Source organism: Calypte anna, chromosome 1 (genome assembly GCF_003957555.1).
Source record: "Calypte anna isolate BGI_N300 chromosome 1, bCalAnn1_v1.p, whole genome shotgun sequence".
Lineage (NCBI taxonomy): Eukaryota > Metazoa > Chordata > Aves > Apodiformes > Trochilidae > Calypte > Calypte anna.
The window spans coordinates 168,039,479-168,058,176 of NC_044244.1; the positions used below are offsets into that span (position 1 = coordinate 168,039,479).

The 18,698-nt window shown below is 40.4% G+C and overlaps 1 protein-coding gene across 1 annotated transcript in view; it reads right to left on the minus strand.

Annotated features, from left to right (window-relative positions):
• Positions 1-15,865, minus strand: part of ENOX1 (ecto-NOX disulfide-thiol exchanger 1) — a 141,166-nt gene extending 125,301 nt beyond the window's left edge. The window contains exon 1 of the mRNA XM_030456302.1: positions 15,760-15,865. Within this exon, the coding sequence (XP_030312162.1) occupies positions 15,760-15,850 (91 nt within the window). The 5' untranslated portion in view covers positions 15,851-15,865. The remainder of the gene's footprint in view (positions 1-15,759) is intronic.
• Positions 15,866-18,698: the final 2,833 nt, after the last annotated feature.

Below are 18,698 nucleotides of genomic sequence, written 5' to 3' on the forward strand. Positions count from 1 at the left end.
AGCTGCCTGAGCAAACTCAAGGCTGCATCTCAGCCCTTCAAAGCAGGCTCAAGAGCTTCTATGACAACTTCTCAGCAGCCACTGGATTCACTGGATCTTTCTCCCACACCCAGGTACCTTTTCCTTCTGGCTTTGTTACTGAAGTCCAGTAGAAATTCCTGGAAGAAAGGAATTCACCCATCCTCTGCCCTCCTCCGTTGGTTTCTTAGCAGTTTCTGCACTTTCCCATGAGCACAGCAACTTGTAAAGGACTGGATGCCACACCAACATTCCTAATTCAAAGGCTGATACAATCTAAAAGCAAGGCTGAGCACAGGAAAATTGAATTTTTCTCTCCTTCTTCCCCTGTTTTACAACAACATGACAACTCTGAGATGACACAATCCAAGGCCTCTTTCTGTAATTCAATTCTAGTTCTGAAGCAAAAGCCTACTTTCATCCCAGGTCTAATTTAATATTAGGGAATGATGAGGGTTTTTTGTGAGGAATTTCTTTGTTCACTGAGAAACAAAGCAGCAGCTTTATTGCAGAAATTCACTTGTAGCTGAAATGAAGATAACACCAAGCCAGGACCTCACTATGGATTCAGAGAGATTCATATCACCCACACCAAAACATCAAACCAAGGTACCTCAGTCAGGAGCCTTTTCACCTCCTCATATGCCTCGTGGAAAAGGTGGAAGATTATACAGAGTTATTCAGCCCACCCACAGTAATCTCTGCAACCCCCAAAAGAGATTCCTATCTCTTTCCAGACAGAAACCTACTGTCATCACACTCCTGCTGCACATCCAGTAACAGGGAGGTAGAACCTTATGCATAATTCCCTAAAGTAACTACTGGGAAATCACTGGAGTATCACATAAAGTCAACAACAACAAAAAGGAATTAAATTTCAAACTCAGCCTTGGTGGAAAACTTCCTGTGAATTGACTTAGAACAGTCTTGTTTTGCATAAGTCACATTAGAAAAAAACCTGTTACATTCCTGAGTGGCTATTTGTACAAGCAAGAGCCAAGGTATTTACAGACAAGGATGGGATGTTCAGACCTGCTTAAAACATTGAGGAGTTTCATCACATGAAAATTTCACAAAAGCCATTGACTAGAAAATTGTTGCAAAAAAGATAAGATGAAAAAATGTGTCAGACTGAAATGGAATGGTAGCCCATTGGAAATGAGGCAAAAGGGATTTAGGAGATAGGGAGCACAGGAAGAGAAATTGGAGGTTTTTTAAAAGACACTGTGGTAATAAATGATAAGAAAAATAAGTATGGAAGCAGCATATTTGTTTCAATTTCCAATAGTATTTTACAAGTTTCCATAGGAGAGATTAATGTTTAAGAGGCACAGAACACCAATAAAGAAGTAAAAAACTTTTATGTTTATGAAAGATAGTTCAAATTGTTGTTTTGCCCTTAGAAGAAGACTGCCCCTTTTACACGGGAGATCTTTTACTTACAATCATAAAGCAACCATTATCCTGTGGGTTTGGATCTGAAGGGCTACTTTAAAAATAATGTCACACATTTGTAATAGTATTGCTGTAGCTGTAATGGTCTAAAGTCACAAGCAAGACAAGGTTTACAAGAAAAAATAGAGAAGCCCATGCTCAGGTCAGAGATAGAAGCAGTGAACTTTCAAGATTACTACAGGTAGGGAGCACATCCTTTGAGTTTAATTAGAGATTTCAAGCCAGGTAGACAAAGAAGCTGGTTGGTACCTGCAAAAGAGAGGGGAATAATAAAAGGGAAGTGGTGACATGGTGGTTATTCTGTAAAGGAATATATAGGCAAGCCTGTGGCAGATGAAGAGATAATAAAGGAAGGAAAATTGTAATGTACTGCAAAACTACTCAATCCTTTGAATTCACCTTTTTTACTGTCTAAGATAATTAAAGTTTTCACTCCTCAGACAGTCGGAGGACTGATGCAATTTTTTCCAGCTACAGGAGTTGGTCCAAGAACCAATGTAACTTTTACCCACAAATCTTGCCTCACGTGCACAGCCACCCAGCCTTGCTGTATGTCTCTTGCCTTCTTACTCTGTGAGCACGCAGATGTTGGAGGAACCTGCTGTGACCCTGACTCTTCTCCTCCCTTTTGCATTCCCAAAGCTTGATCTGTTACCAGCACACAGTCCCCTAGGTCAGGGTAGCACAGGCAGTGAGCAGGTCAGGCCATCAGATAGGGGGTAATCATATGTGATGGAAAAGACTTCTTTTTTTTGTTTGTTTTCTGGGTTTTCTTATCTAAGAGACAGAAGAAGCCTGGTCTTTTGGGATCGTATTCATTTTTCTTTATTTTCTGAACACAAGGAAAAAAAATTACAACCTCTTGCTCCTGGTGGCTCTGTTTACTTGTACAAGTGGAAAAGGAAAATTGGGTCCCACTCTGGTCTGTATGATTGATGGGAGGGCTCTCTCTGCCTGACCTGGGGATCACTCTCCTCTTATGTACATCTCTGGAACTCCAGGGGGGACAATCGAGTCTCCAACCACAATATTTGGCCAGCAACGTTTTACTACTGGATTTTACTGATGCCAGAGCAAAACCAGGTTTGTTATCCTTTCAATCCCCAAATGAACTTGCAGAGCAGGCAGTACTTGCAAACCTGTAAACACTATTTATTTGTAGCCATTAAGTAACACGGACTCCCCTGACTTTTTCAATCTATAACACAGCCATAAAAGAAAACTATGACAGGTTGTCGTCTTTCTATCATAAAAGCATGGTGAACAATAAAAAAGTCCTCAGAGGACTTCTTTAGCTCATGCTTACTATGTACATATATGTGGATGAAGTATTAAATACAGTATTTTAAGGCTACAAATTAAATAAACCGTGGAAGCACAAGAAATAACAGGTCATGTAATCAAGTCTAGTGAGATATGGTTTTCATGCAATGTGGCCCACAGAGGCCAGATGCCATGCTGCTTCAGAAAATGTGAAATAATTAAGCTAGGATGTGGTGAATGACCTAGGAATGTGTAAAAACCCAAACTGCCTTTGAATTCTAAGAAGAAAAGGGGGAAAATATCACTAGATCCACAACTTGATGCCAGTTAGCAATCAGAAGGGAGAACTGCAGAGTACAGTAACAGTGACTAGAAGATACAGATGTGTGATTATGTTACATGAGCTTTAGAATACTGGGATCCCTCTGTTAACTGCCTGAGGTAGCTGAGAGACCTAAATGCCCATAACTAGGTATCTGTTGCATTACAGAGATTGCATTCAAATCTACACTGACACTCTGTTGATGGAAAACCAGAGATGAGGGGAAAGGAGAGGCAGGGAGGTAGGAACACAAGTGTCTGCTTAAGGAGCTGTGGTAAAGAAGTTCTCCACTGAGAACTCAGAGCCTCAAATCCCTGGATGAATAGCTGGCAGGATGGTTAGCTCTTGTGTCCCCAGTGAGCTCAACTGCTGTGGTAAAACACTGGAAGTGATGCAGTCCCTATGGGACACCAAATGGTGCATATGAATCTCATTAGCTCCCATCAATTTGTTTTCTTAGCACTGCACCTTCATAATTCTGAGGTGTGTGCACATGAGGAGGCACAGGCCACCTCATCAGGCCGTGCTGAAGCAGTTTGCTACTGGGAAATATATGCTGGGATCCTTTATGGAAATGTTCCCTCTTGAGGCCCACTACTAGAAGCTTACATTCATGTAAAATAGCCCCCTTGCTGTGTCCAGTTCTGGGCCCCTCAGTTCAGGAAGGAGTTTGAGGTGCTGGAGCAGGTCCAAAGGAGGGCAACCAGGCTGGTGAAGGGACTCGAGCACAGACCCTATGAGGGGAGGCTGAGGGAACTGGGGGTGTTCAGCCTGGAGAAGAGGATGCTCAGGGGAGACCTCATCACTCTCTACAACTCCCTGAAAGGAGGGAGTAGCCAGGTGGAGGTTGGTCCCTTTTCCCAGGCAACTCTCAGCAAGGCAAGAGGGCATGGTCTTAAGTTGTGCCAGGGGAGGTTTAGGTTGGATATTAGAAAGAATTTCTTTATGGAGAGGGTGATCAGACATTGGAATGGGCTGCCCAGGGAAATAGTGGATTCTCCATCCCTGGAGATATTTAAAAAGAGACTGGATGTGGCACTCAGTGCCATGGTCTGGTAACTGCAGCGGTAGTGGATCAAGGGTTGGACTTGATGATCTCTGAGGTCCCTTCCAACCCAGCCAATTCCATAATTCTATGATTCTATGAGGACAATCTTTGTCACAATGATTACATGCAAGACTCATGCATCTCATCCAAGAAATGGATGTTTTGGGTTTTTTTACCTTAAATCCATCCTAAATTCCACTTAGACAACAACAACCCAAAGCACCAGAAATGCAGGCTGTTTGCTCTTTTTGAAAGCAAAGCTTAGGACACATGTTCCAAGACACATTTTGATTTTAAAGCTCAGAATTAACACGTGGAATTGCAGCCAGGGATGATCTTAGTCTTGAGGCTGCAAGTCCTTAGTCTTGCTTGGGAGTCGATAAATCAGTTATGACAAGCCTGAACTGGCTGTGGTTTATTATGAACTCAAGCTTGGTTATCTGCTTGAGGTAATTAGGCAGACCAGAACAAAAGGACACAAAGTTAAAAGGCAACATATGCAGGAAAAACTGGAAAAGATATTTTACTTTACACAGGCCGGTGAATAGCAATAATGAACTTGCACTTGAGATTTTTTTCATATGCTGAATTCTGGTTAATAACATAAAGGGACTCTGCAACATTTATAATAAGCAAGTTACTAAATCAGCTACTCTCAGAGCTGCTCAGCTGCAGAGTCCTGTTCTCTGCTGCCTGCACACAGCCCTGAAATCCAGGTGCAGTATCTGAGCTCCCTCCTCTTACAACCCATGATCCTTTTGTAAGTCCCTAGGGGGTTAGAAAAGTATTAAAAGATCAGTAAAGAAAAAAGCACTCTATGACATTCATTACATTAAAGGACAGCAGCACTGTGTTTGGATATAAACACACTAAATATCAGGGAATTAAAAGACAATAAAATCTAGTCACTTTTCTGTTTCCTCTCCTCTTGATTTTGGAGCATTTGTTGTTATTTTTAAGTATTATTTAATTTATTTATGGTACTGCTTATTCTAGCAGATAAGTTTGTGGAGCGTTCTGTAATGTCTTAAAAACTCTTCTACAAAGCAAGCTTGAAGTGCCAAAATTTTTATCAAAAGGCCCCAGAAAAGAAAGTTTCAGTGATTATTCTTGGAAAGGGCTCAGTCATGCAATTCCAAGTACAGATCAAGTCCCAAAGCGGAGGGTTTCCAATAGAAAGTTTAAATAGTTTTGACAGGTGCAGCTCAAAAAGGGTAGAACCTCAAATACTGCAATTGGTTATAATTTTCCACATTTACTTCTAGTGAAACGGACCATTTGAAATAAGATTTTATCAGAGAGAAGAAAAAGAGTCAGAGACACACATAACCTGCCCTCTCCATCCACTGCAATCCAGACACCTCTCTTCTGAAATACAGCTCCTGCTGCCAGATCTTTACAAAAAAGGGGACAATAAGCACATCTGCACCTCCTTCAATGGTGCTCTCTCCTCTAAATGCTAGCAAAGCTCTTTCCTATTCTCTCACTTCCCTTTTTTGCCAATTCTGTAAAAATCACAGCAATGTAGTCAAAGAGCAGGTAGGAATTGTCTGCCTGTTTCTAACAGCTGCTGTACTTTGCCTGTTTTTCGCTGCTCAGGATATCAGATGAAAATAGTTAAACTGCTTTTTCACTTACCACCATATTATTGCTGTGCCAAGATATCTATTAAAAAGGCTTCACAATGGGCAGGCAGCTCTGCAATCACTGCTGCTTTTCATGCCAATCAGTATTATCCCATTGTTTCCATGCTGTCCCTTACTTACCTGGTTTATCTAAGAGAGAAGAAACAGCCCATGTGCAATTTGGGCTGGGATTGACTCCTAAGCGCTCAGGCAGTGTTTAACTTACTGAAGCTCTCTATCTCTAAGCCTTTCCTGAATAGAAATAACTAATAATTACTAAATAACGTAGGCATTGTGGCCAGGAAGAGGAGATTATTTATGAAGAAAAATCAGCTAGAGGGAAGAGAATGATTTTTAAGAAAAAAAATCAGAAGTGTGCACATATAGGAAAGGCAGATAAAGTTGTCCTTGCTGCACCACTAGACCTATTAAATCTCTGAAGCCACACTAACATATTATCTTTAATACTTGGGCAGAATGCAATCTAAATATATTTTGCAGTGTATTAGAGCATATTGTATGCATTAAGTTTAATTATCTTTAACCTCCACGTCCACTAACAGAAGTACTCCAGTGACCAGCTGCTTCCCATTACAGAGACATTACTCAGAGCTGGTGATGTCATGCACATCATTTGTCACCACCAAAGCAGAAGAAGGTGTGGTAAATCCACTGTTCCTCTGAATGAAGTCCATATTTTCCAAGTATTATGTTGCAAACTCCCTTGCATGACCAAGGATTAGGCTTGCTGAAGGTCTTGCTGAATTTCTTGTTTAGTGAGGGCCATCAAAAGACAAGTTTCCACACTGATCACCTCTGCTGATGCTTTGCAGACTCCTGCAGCAAAGTGGACGTGTGTCTTTATGCTCTTTGGAAGACTTAATTCTCATGCATTAGCAAAGATCATTTGAAGGACAGGTGGCAGAAGGGAAAGAAAGCCATGCTTAAGCCCTTCTTTCCAAAGTAAAATATAGACAGCAAGCTTCACTTGCTTGCTCTCCAGGGGCCAAGCTCTAAGCAATAAACTAGCAAAGAGAGAGCTTGACCAGGGAAGAACACAAGCTTTATAGCCCTCCATTTCGGGTGGCTGCCTGGGGATTCATTCATATTCAAGTCTTCCCCTTCCAACAAGTCTTTCTGAGACTCCCACAGATGGTGCCATCTGTGCCATCCTGATCACTGAGCTCTCCAGAGAGGACTCAGCACAGATAGAGTTAAAAGTCCTCTCAGGACTGCTGGGTCCACCTCCTGCAGACCATCCACACAACCTGCTTACAGCTTTGGCTTCAGGCAACATTTCCTTTACCTTGCCACCCAGGCACCATGTGCTCAGCAACTCACCTTCAAAAAGTCTGCCATTACCAACCTTTTCTTTTTTTTTGACCCACAGAAATAATAACCTGGTATTCAGACCTTACTTTTGATTAGTCAAAATGGTCAGTTTGGTCTTTCTGTTGGGTTCTCATTCAATTTTGCCATGAACAAGCTATACAGCACTTAGGGGTTACACTGCATTCCCCATGTCAGCCAAGGAACCTTAGATCCTTGGATGAGGAGTGATGTGCTAACAGAAAGAGCTGCAGATAAACTGCTCAGTCAACAAACAGCCAGTAGCACATGGTTCCCAACAGCCTCTTGGCTTGCTTTATGCAGTGGGATGCTCAAAATTACTCATGGGCTTTCTTGTCTAGAATAAATAAACACATGGAAAATAGTGGTAATGGAGGTTTTCCAAAATGAGATAAAAGGTGGAGAAGACTTTTTCAAAGTTAATAAATTTCCTTATATTACTTCTCTGTAACTTCACTTAAAAACACTGCACATGGATTTTTGGTGGTATAGTTACCAACAGAGAGGCATTAAAAAATCAACCAAACAAAAACAACAAACAAACCAAAATGCCAAAACATCCAAACAATATGGCTTGCATTCTAACTTTATTCCAGTATTTTGAGAGAGTTAAGAAGTATTTTGCCAAATAGCAGTAAGTCTGTTTTCTCAAACTGTTAACAGTCTTATTCAAAAGTATAACAACAGAGATATGTGATATTCCAGAAAAAAGCCCTCACCCCACATACAACACAAGTTTTGTACTTAGGAACTCCCTTTATGTGCCCCTGCTCACTGTGTTCAGTTGGGACATTCAGCCCCTCATATCATGTTAGAAAGAACTATTTATCTTTAAGCACTGGGCAGATTTTGATGATTATCTTCATCCTTGGCCTCAATTAAGGTCTAATATAGAGGAGGCACTTGAATGACCAAAGAGAGAGACACTTAACCCTGAACAGTGTGTCAAAGGCTCTTAGAATTTCTTTCACATTTCCTCTGGCCCTGGAATCTCTCTCTCCTTTTTTTGTTGTAACCTGACTGCATTTGTTCCCAGCACTTTAATGTCCCCTGGTGTGAAGCCTTCTTGAGTAACACTCACATGGTAGAAAGTGTGATTAACTCTGCAAGAGCTTTTCAGGTCAATGAAAAAAATCTACTTGTTACACTAATATATAATAGTTCCTTAGAGATCTTCCCAGTGGCTCTACATATTGGGATTCCCACAGTACCTACTCTCTTTCACTCTTGCTGCTCTCCAGTGTCTTAATAATAGGAATACATAGTTTTATCTGGGTACAAGCACGACTATAATCCTTTAGAGTATGTTTCACACCTCTTTAATTATTCTGATCGGTCATTCAGATAATGTAAATGGTAAATCTTTTCTCTTGACTGAAAGGCAACGTTTCTGTAGTGAAGACTATAGAAATAAAGTAGGAAGGAACAAGAATTAAAATCAGTAAAGTTACATTATTTTTTCAGAGTATACCTTACTGCTTTTCTCTTTCTTCACAGGCTGGCTTGTTAACAAAACCCAATGCATAACAAGCTGGGAAAACATAAGCTCTGGGAAAACATAAGATGTCTTCTGAAGATCACTTCTAACCTTGGGGGGTTTGAAAAACCTATGGAAAAGTCTGTAGGTTTTATTGAGGCTTTTATAGATTATTTTACTGCCAGATGTTAAGCCAATGGAGCATTCAAAGCAAGGGTAAATACACTGCATGCTACTGGGCCACCAGCCTGCTGGTCTCTGCCAGCAACTACTTGAGGTCTGCAACTTATAGGGGCAGGGGAACAAGAGTGCATGGAGCATCATTGCCAGCTGCCTGTGAGCTTCAAAGCTTACACCTGGAGCATGTGAAACTTCAGTCACAAATTAGAGGTGCTCAAGCATTTTTTTTTCCTTAAAAAAAAAAATAAAAAAGGTCATAGCACAGTGGGCTCACTCACAGGAGCTCAGTATTAGTTGCAGAAAAGGAAGCTGTGATTTGTTAGGCATCTCTTGGATGACTTGAGTTATATGCTCATTGGCACATTGGTTCAGTGGCTAAGCAATGAAGTGTAGGAAGAAGGAGCTTTAATAGGTAACAGGATGGCATGTGTAAAAAAAAATGAGACTGCCAGGTGGTTATCAGTGGCTCCAAGTTGTCACTAAGGGATGAAGGAAAAGCAGAAGGAAAAACATACATATGAGAGTTGGCAGTCTCCTGGCTACCTGACTTCTTAAAGTCTTACTGTACAGCAGTGCACACTGCTTAATGTACAGTCTTTCTTTGGAGAACTGCTGAACATAATCAAATATACCTTGATTTCCTACTTTATTTGATTCTTCTTCATTAATGTTCCAAAAATAGTAGACAAACAGAACAATGAGGGATATGTTTACAATTTAGTCAATATATTAGGATCTGCAGTCAACACTAATTCACTGAGCATGCCTCATCTATTTCTTGGTAGAAAGACAGTGAAGCTTAAAGGACTTTTCCAGTCCTTTTTCCAGAGAAATCAGGGACCTCTTGAAGCACTAGATTGAGTAGGTGAAGTAAAAGTCATCATGCTATTCCTTAGTCATCATGCTTGAGATTAATTGAAATCTGAATATAGTGAGTGTCTTTAGTTATGATCTTCATTCTGAAGAGAAACACATATTACATCTCCAAAGACTTGGAGGTCTTGAGCAAATAAAATTCTGGGAGGGATATTCAACCTCGTGTCTTGGGATTTAGGAGTCTCTAGATCCAAATTTGTCAAGTTTTTCTCTTATCAAGGAGTAAGTCTGGGGCTGCAGTTTCAGGATTGCTGCGACTTATTATTGAACTTGCTGCTTCCAAATGTGAAGTTTTGCTGAGTTGTGAATTGATTTGGAAACATCACCTCCAGTTTGAGGAACCCTGTTCTTTATATTAATGATCAAGAGGAGAGCCCATCAGAGGGAGAAGCACTTCAGTGCTGATTTGCCTTCTGCATTTCTCCCTGTGAAGTATCTGATACTGAACACTGTCAAAGGCACAATCCTGAGTGAGGTGACCTGATTGGAACTGACAGCTCCCATGTTCCACCAAAATCAGGTCAAAAGATAAGTGTGTGTAGAAAGCAAAGACAAATGGAAAAACAGAAAGGTTGATGTAAGTGCCTAATATTTCACAACCTCCAGTGCCTAAAAAGTACATGCCTGAGGCCAAAAAAAATTGTTTATGTTCTTTTTATACTTTTTTGTAAGCAAGATCTTAGGCTTCAAAGCTTCCTAGTTTATGATTTCAGTAGGATTTTGTACAGTTGGTCAAAGTCTAACTTCAGCAAAAACAAGACTGGAAGCCATGAAAAACTTTAATATCTCAATGAGGCATGTTGTTTGAAATCAGGTGGAGAAGCACACCTTAATAATTATCTTGCTAATAAGTAGAAGAGAGTTTTGAGCCATAGTCATGCTTTCTAGGAATTTTTATAACTTTATCTTGTGTGTCTGCCCTTGTCGTTTGTTATTTCTCCTTGTCAGAGTACAAATATGTGGCACAGGACATGAGCTTAACTAAGTCTAAAAGAATTACCACTTATGTACCACTCTTCCTGTTCGTTTGTACTGGGAACATTTTGACATATACCATTTTTGACTAAGGAAAGTTTAGGTCATCTAAATTATTCTGGAGGAAAGCATCTCAAAATTGCTTCATGTTTTCCAGGGCAATGGTCCATTAGTGAAAGGAAAACCAAACTGAACCAGAGAAGTAAATAATTTTCCTGGCAGGATATCCTCCTTTAGAAAACAGGTGTCCTGAGGCCATTTGCTGAAACAGATGAATACATAAGAACACTAAGTTCAGCAGTGCCAAAGTTGCCTTTAAAAAGTACCAACCCAAAAGCAAAATAAAAGAAGTCCTCATTTGACCTGAGATCTCTGAGTTTTTCTGCTTGTCTTAAAATGCAACAAAACAGTAGATCTGAATGTACTTGAAAGATGCTCTTGACTCAGTTACTGAGAGCACAAAATCTCAGGAAGGTGGGGTACAAATTATCTTTCCCCTCTCACCTGACCATTTTTCTCAAAGCATAGAAAACATCAATGTTAATGCCTGGATAATTTAAAAGCTTTTTAAAAGATTTTCTCCAGCCTTTCCAGATTCTTTTCTCCTCTGGACTAAGAGAAATTTCAGCCCAAAAGGCAATTTTTTTGAAAAAAAATTGCAACCTGCTGAAAGGAAATGTTTAAAATGAAAGTGCTTTTCATCAATCTTTAACACTTTAACTAATGCATTATTAAACTACAGTTTATTGTATAAATTATGTATATATATATATAACGTAGAAATTAATATATTAATGTATATGTAATGCAGTAGCCAAATATTATGAAAAAGGTAAGCTTTCTGATTAACTGTATGCAGAATATATGTAGAAACAGAGATATACAACTATTAGCAAGTAACCATATTTACAAAAGAGGCTCTGACAATTGCCCAGATCAAAAATCCAATTTTACAGTACTGAGAGATAAGGGATTAAATAGAGCACAGATATCATCTAAACTGGTATTAAAAGGTTAGCAGTGCTTAAAATTGATTAGAAACCAAGACAAGACAGCCTACGTCCCTGGCTGTGAGAAGAGTATTGGCCAGATGTTGCAGAAGCTTTAGTTGTCATTTTAAGAAACTCTCAGGCCAGGCAAGAGCTTCACAGATTGCAAAGTAGAGAGCATAACTGTTAGGAGACAGGCATCCCAGCAGGTTACACAGCAGCAAAGTTAACAAGAGTTGGGAAAAAATCCCCATCAAAAACCTTTAAAAAGACTTAGTAGACCATATGGGCTTCATACCTAAGGGAACAACAAAACAGCCCTGCAATTTAGGCATTAGGAACCAGTTGGGAAAGGATTTGTAAATTCCATGGGAATGGAATGATCAGAGCAGGAAGGGACATGTCAGGATACAGATGAGTACCCTTCAGATTATAGCAGGTTATGGAGAGATATCCAGGAGAGATCACAAACAAACAAAAGACAAACAAAAAGAGCACTGTGACATGGATGTGTCATTTTCATCTCAGAAGAAGAACGTCACAGATGACAGTACCAAAAGCAGTATGAAGCTGCTGACAGAGCTGAGTTCATTACTAGGATTAATAGCTAAAAAAAGGAAAAAATATTGAAAGAGCTAAGGACTAGCGAGGTATTTGGTGGAACGTGGTGATGAAAACTCACTGAATGCAGGTACAGTAACTGTATTACAGCAAATACATCTATAAGTCTTTCCATGGTAAATCACACCTTTGCCATTATAGATTTGCCATGAAGAAAATGTGTCAAAAACTTAACAAATCATAAGGAAATATTATGATGTGTCAAAGCACCTATTTGAAAATGCACAGGAGCCTCCAACAAAGGAAAGCAAAAGGAAAGAAAAGAAGTTATTCTGCACCCACAGAGAAATCAGGCAGCACTTCAGTAATTAATATTTATTACGTATGGCACTTTTCATACATTGAAAATGCTGAACAAATACCAACTGACCTGTACAACACTCCTACAATACGTGATACACATAATTATGGAAATCACACTAAGGAGCTGGCAATGAAATAAAGTCTTGGAGATCCTCCCTTGTGGGGAAGAGCATTGCATAGGAGATGAGGCTGTCATGTAGGGAGTGCATAACACATCTGAGGACACAATTTACACCTAAACTGGGAGAGACAGAGGAACAGGGGAAGACAAAAAAGTGGGCAAACATCCATGGGATATGCAACCAAGATGCATATAAATGAAAGCAGCAGAAGCTGGTTTTGACATGTGAATATTTTCAAGCTTGGAAGTAACCATGTGCAAGCTGAGGGCAGCACTTTCAGGCAAAGCCTCACCAGGGTACAGAAAAAGCTGTTTTCCCACCAGCATATAGAATCCATATAGTTGGAAGGGACCCATGACAATCATCGAGTCCAACTACTGCCTTCACACAGGGAAACCTAAAAGCTAAACCATAAATCAAAGAGTGTTGTCCAAATGCTTCTTCAATACCAGCAGGCCTGGGGCTATGACTGCTTCCTTAGGGAGCTTATTCCAGTGCTTGACCACTCTCACAGTGGAGAACTTTTTCCTAATAACCAATCTGAATATCCCCTGACACAAATTTAAGCCATTCCCTTGCATCCTATCACTGGACATCAAGAAGATCAGCATCACCCTCTCCGCTCCTGTTGATGAGGAAGTTGTAGACAGCAATGAGATCTCCTCTGAGTTGAATCAACCTAATATTTTCAACTGCTCCTCTTAAGCTTCTCTCTCTAGTCCTTTCACTATCTGTGTTGCATCATTTTGGACACATTCTAATATCTTTATATCTTTCTTACATTGTGGAGCCCAAAATTACACACAGTACTCCAGGTCAGGCCTCAACGATGTTGACTATAAGAGGACAATCACTTCTTTTGACCAGTTAGACACATTGTGCTTAATGCACTCCAGGCTGGCCCTTTTGGCAACCAGGGCTCATTTCTGACTTCTTCTGAGCTTCCCATCAGAAAAAAACAAACCCCTAGATTCCTTTCTGTAGCTCTGCACTTCTGCTTCTTGTCACCCAGTCCACATGTACATCCAGGATCTCATGTGCAGAATCTGTCATTTGTTCTAGTTAAACATCATCTGATTGGCGACTGGTCAGTAAAACAGGGTATAACCAACTGGTCAAAAGAGGTGATTGTCCCAGTGTTTTCAGCACTGGTGTGGCCTCACCTTGAGCACTGTCTGCTAGTGAAAAGCCTGGAGAGGATGTCCTCTAAAGAGAGATTCAGGACTCTTGCCTTGTCTAGTTTGAAGAAAAGGGCAACATCATGGTTCTCTACAGCTTCCTGAGAAGGCAAAGTGAGAGAAAAGGGAGTTGCTAAGCTTTTCTTCCTGGGATCCAGCAATCAGACATGTGGCAATGAATCAAAGCTTCACCAGGGAAGATTTAGACTGGAAATTAGGAAGCATTTCTTTACTGATAGGATGGTCAAACAGTGGAACAGGCTTCCTAGAGAAGTGGTCTATGCCCCATGCCTGTCAGTGTTTATGAATCATTTGGACAACATCCTTAAAATGCTTTAAGTTTCAGTCAGCCCTGAATTGCTCAGGCAGTTGGACTAGGTGATCTTCATGGGTCCCTTCCTACTAAAATAGTCTATCCCATTCTGTTCTGATCCAGATCTCTCCTCTATGCCTCTCTACCCTTGATGGAATCAATGGATTCTGCTAATTTGGTATCATCAGCAAATTTAGTGTGGAATCAACTCCTGCGTCCAGGTCATTGATAAAAACACTGGAGAGAACTGGGTCCCCAGGAATGGAGAGAACTGGGTCCCTTCCAACTAAAATAGTCTATCCCATTCTGTTCTGATCCAGATCTCTACTCTATGCCTCTCTACCCTTGATGGAATCAATGGCTTCTCCTAATATAGTATCATCAGCAAACTTAGTGTGGAATCAACTCCTGCATCCAGGTCATTGATAAAAACACTGGAGAGAACTGGGTCCCCAGGAGTGGATGGCTTTGCTTGTTTCATTTAATCAGAAGCATGGGGTTAAAACCAGGGATTGAGTATCAGTTCACAGCCTCCATGAGCTAAACTCTCTGTTTGAGACTGATTCATTACAAATCAGCTTTCTTGCAGCTTAGTTTACCCGCCTGTAAAACAGGTAATTCAGAGCCAGATTGTCAGCTGTGAACTGGCACAGCTCCACTCATTTCCCAGTCTCAGAAGGGGACATATTTCGCCAAAATTAAGCATCATGAATCCCTGGTGAGGCAGGCAGAGTGATTTACATCATGACCTGGCTCATCACATCCATGTCTACAAGGACAGGAGCAGACGTGGCAGGATGCTGCTCTGCTCCAGGTGTTGCACAGCTTTTCTTAAGCCGAAGTGGCAAGGTGGCTTCCAGAGGGGATCTGTCATACACCTGGAACATGGACTGTGTCTATGGGGCACAAAGCCATATAAATAAAATTATTCTCTACCTCTCAGGAGCAGTGAAGTTTTATTAATCCCAACTAATCAGGCCCCTGGTGTTGACAGTGACGTTTGGAACGGCCAGGCTTGTGTATGAAACATTTCAAAATACTATTTTTCTTATTATTAGAATAAGTGATCCCCTGCAATGCTCCCTAAACTGCATTTGGGAAGTGAAATAAAAAAAATCAGACAGCAACAAACTCTTGAAATTTAATTTATGGAGTCAGACAGAAAGTAAATAAGTACACACCTGATAGGAAAGTTTCACTTCACTAATATCTCCTGACCATATGAATTGAATGGGGTTCACGATTTTCTGCCCAATTAACAAAACTTCAAAATCTCCTCTGGTCAAGAGGTTCCAGCCCAGGGTATTTCTTAGAATAACCTCAAGACATCCTGCTTGAACAGAGAAATGGAAACAAGTGTTTCTCTTACATGACCTGCCTCGTGGTCTAGGCCCAGCATAAGGATTGATGGTTTAGTTGATTAATTTCCCCAAAGATCTTTGTTTTTCCACAAGGTTAAGATATAATATGGAATTTATAACTCCTACAAGAAGAGACTCAGAAACAGTATGCAATATTAATCATGGGTGATGTTTTAAGAATATAAAAATATAATTTCCACAGAAATCACTCCATATATTTTAAAAAGGACCTAAAGAGTGCATGGATGGTACAAGAGATATTAAAAAAACAAGAAAATCTTACCTGTCACAAGTTGTTGTCCAGCCAATCCTACTGGAACCATCCCCAGGTTATTCATAGCTGTAGCCCAAGCTGTTGGATCAGTGACTGACATGTTGAGTTGTGTTGTATCTATAGCTATACTTCCTAAACCATCAGCTGCTGCAAGAAAAGAAAAACACAGTAAGCAGAAAAGTCAGCATGCCACAAGTTTTAACCAACACCTTCAGTGACAATGAGATATCATAACCACTGCTTATTCTGGGTTTGCTTGTTTTCTTAATTATGATTCAACATTTAGGCCACTGGTAACAGTGTCTGGTATTCCGTAGCAGAACACAGACATTGGAAACACTGAACAGGCATAAAATGAAACAAGAGTGGTTCAGGCTCTTGTTTCAGGTTATATGGAAAATTCTTCCACTATGAGGACAGGGAAGCAGTGGACCAGGCTGTGGAGTCACCATCCTTGGCAGGTTTCAAATCTCCACTTCATAAAGCCCTGAGGAACTCATCTGAGCCTGTGGCTGTCCTTGCTTTGAGCAGGAGGTTGTATTGGAGACCTCCTGAGCCCTCTCCTACCTGAATGAATTGTCCTGTGATGATCTGATATAATTTAACTATATATATGTCTGATAACTTGTCAGAAAGCCTTGAGAACCTAACACCCTCTAGTGAAAGACTTCTTGTCCACGAGGTGTAATTTTTTTGGTAAAAGATTTAAAAATAAATCAGCCCCTAACTAAAAAGATGTCAAACCAAATCAGTTTGCTATAGTAAACACAATGTTTTATTCTAAAAAATGAAGGAGAATTATCACAAATATGTCAAAATAAGATGAGCCCAGCTATGGATTTCCCTGTGTTGTGGAAGGAAGGTTGGTTTAGATAGCTAGGGGTGGTACATTTCTCATTCTCCAAACACAAGATGCCATCACACATTTGTGCTTCCCGCTTCCCCAGTCAAAGCTGAAATCAGCTTTTTCCAGCTATTTTCTTATGACCTCTGCAGAGCTGAGACATTTACCAGCAGCCATTGCTTTTCCCCAGTTCCTTTTGCTCCTGTTAGACTTCCTTCAGCTAGGAATAATTAACTACTGTATTAGCAGCATCTTGAGATGGGCTGTCACCGAATGCAGGGCCCCCACACAGCTCATTAGGCTCTGAAAGAGAAAAGATGAAATCAGCTATCAAGTGATGCAGTCAGAACATCCTTGCAAAACAACAGAGTGCTTTGGGAACACACTGGAAGCTCCTGCCCACTCCCACTGGATCACCAGCCCCAGCCTCAGTGGCTGCTGTGGAGGCGTTTCAGGGGATGCTGTCCCTGCCTGCTGAACAAACAGTGCCACGTATGAACCTGTCAGACCACTGAAAAGCACTTCACAAATTAGGTCTTATCAGTAGCTACACAGCCTCCTCAGCATGAAGGCACCAGCTCAAAGAACATATTAAAAGATGAATATGATTTTTTTTTTCTTTTTTCCTTTTTTTTTTTTTTAATCTGTTAACAATTAACTGATGTTGCAAGTTGCAGGGAAAAGGTCTCCTGTTCTGAGATGAAAAGGGAGAAAAAAAATACTCTGCAATGACTTACAGAATGGAGCCTGCAGAGATGTGGAAAACTAAGAAGACCTAAAAAGCTGAGGATGATGCCTGTGCCTTAACCAATGCTGTACCTTTGACTCCCAAAGGTTAGTTAGAAGGAAAGATAGAGTATCTGCTTCTAGCTAAACCACATTGTTTTCATCAGGTATCTGTCAGACTGTGAATTTTACATAAGGGTAACTTCTTGCTGTTGTTATGTGTGAAGCTGACCATGTCAGTGCATCAATGATGGGAAAGGATGCTGAGCACTGTGACCGAGGGCTGTGAGCTCCAAGAACAGAGAGAAAGCACTGGCGTGAAGATGAGCACAGATATGTGCCCATCTTAGGCTTTAAGACCAAGGGCAAAGGGGGACTGTGTGATTTTTCAGGGTGGCCAGCAGACCCCATAGTCTCTGGTACTAGTGGCCAACAACAGATCAAGTGCTTTCAAGTGCTTGGGGGTGTCATTAATACTGTGCAGGTGCATGTTGGTGACTTCAGCCCCAGGAGATTTGTGCTGCCTGAAAAAAAGTACTTGAAAGACATTTACTAAGAGGTTTCCAACATGCAAACCCTAAAAATTCATCTTTAGAAAAGGCACAATGTGATTACACTATATTTTAGCTTGGTACCTCCCACACTTTTCTTTTTTCATATGATGTGCAAAAAGTACATGCTAGAAAGTTTTATATAGTATTTCCCTGGTATTGTACAGATAACTTTTGATAGCTGTAAAAGTGAATAAAGAGTCAAGATCTTGCACAAAAATGCAGGCTATCCTGTACATTTTTTAGTATGTTAAAATTTTCAAATAACCACTCGTTTGAAATTCTGATCCTTGTTTGATCTCCACTATTCATTATACATATGTATAATATACATATAATATACATATATGTATTCATTATACATAACAGTTTTATGATAAAATTACCTTTTAAATAACATCTATCAACACCAAAAAAACATTGAACTAAAGTCCCCTGCAGGGAATGTGACAAACAACAGGCAAGCCTCCTGATATTTATGACAAGTTCTTTAAAAAAGGGTGTCTCCTGGCCAGTTTCTTAAACATGTGCCTGGTTCTTTCCACTCAGGCTATAAACTTCTGATGACAAATGTCTGTTTCAAGGTTAGAGCTGGCTTGTCAACAAGTTATTTCTCACAGAGTACAGTCCCTCTTGCTCTTTATGAATCACTCCCTGATTTACAAATATATGCTGAATAGCCCAGATGAGACTGCTTCAATTCAAGACCAGAAGCTTTGTTGCCTTGATATAGGAAGGTGTATCTACAGCTGATATTGATGAAATTCCTCTTCATACCTTGCTGGGTGCCAAAATTGTTTGTGTTCATAATGCATCACCCTGACTAA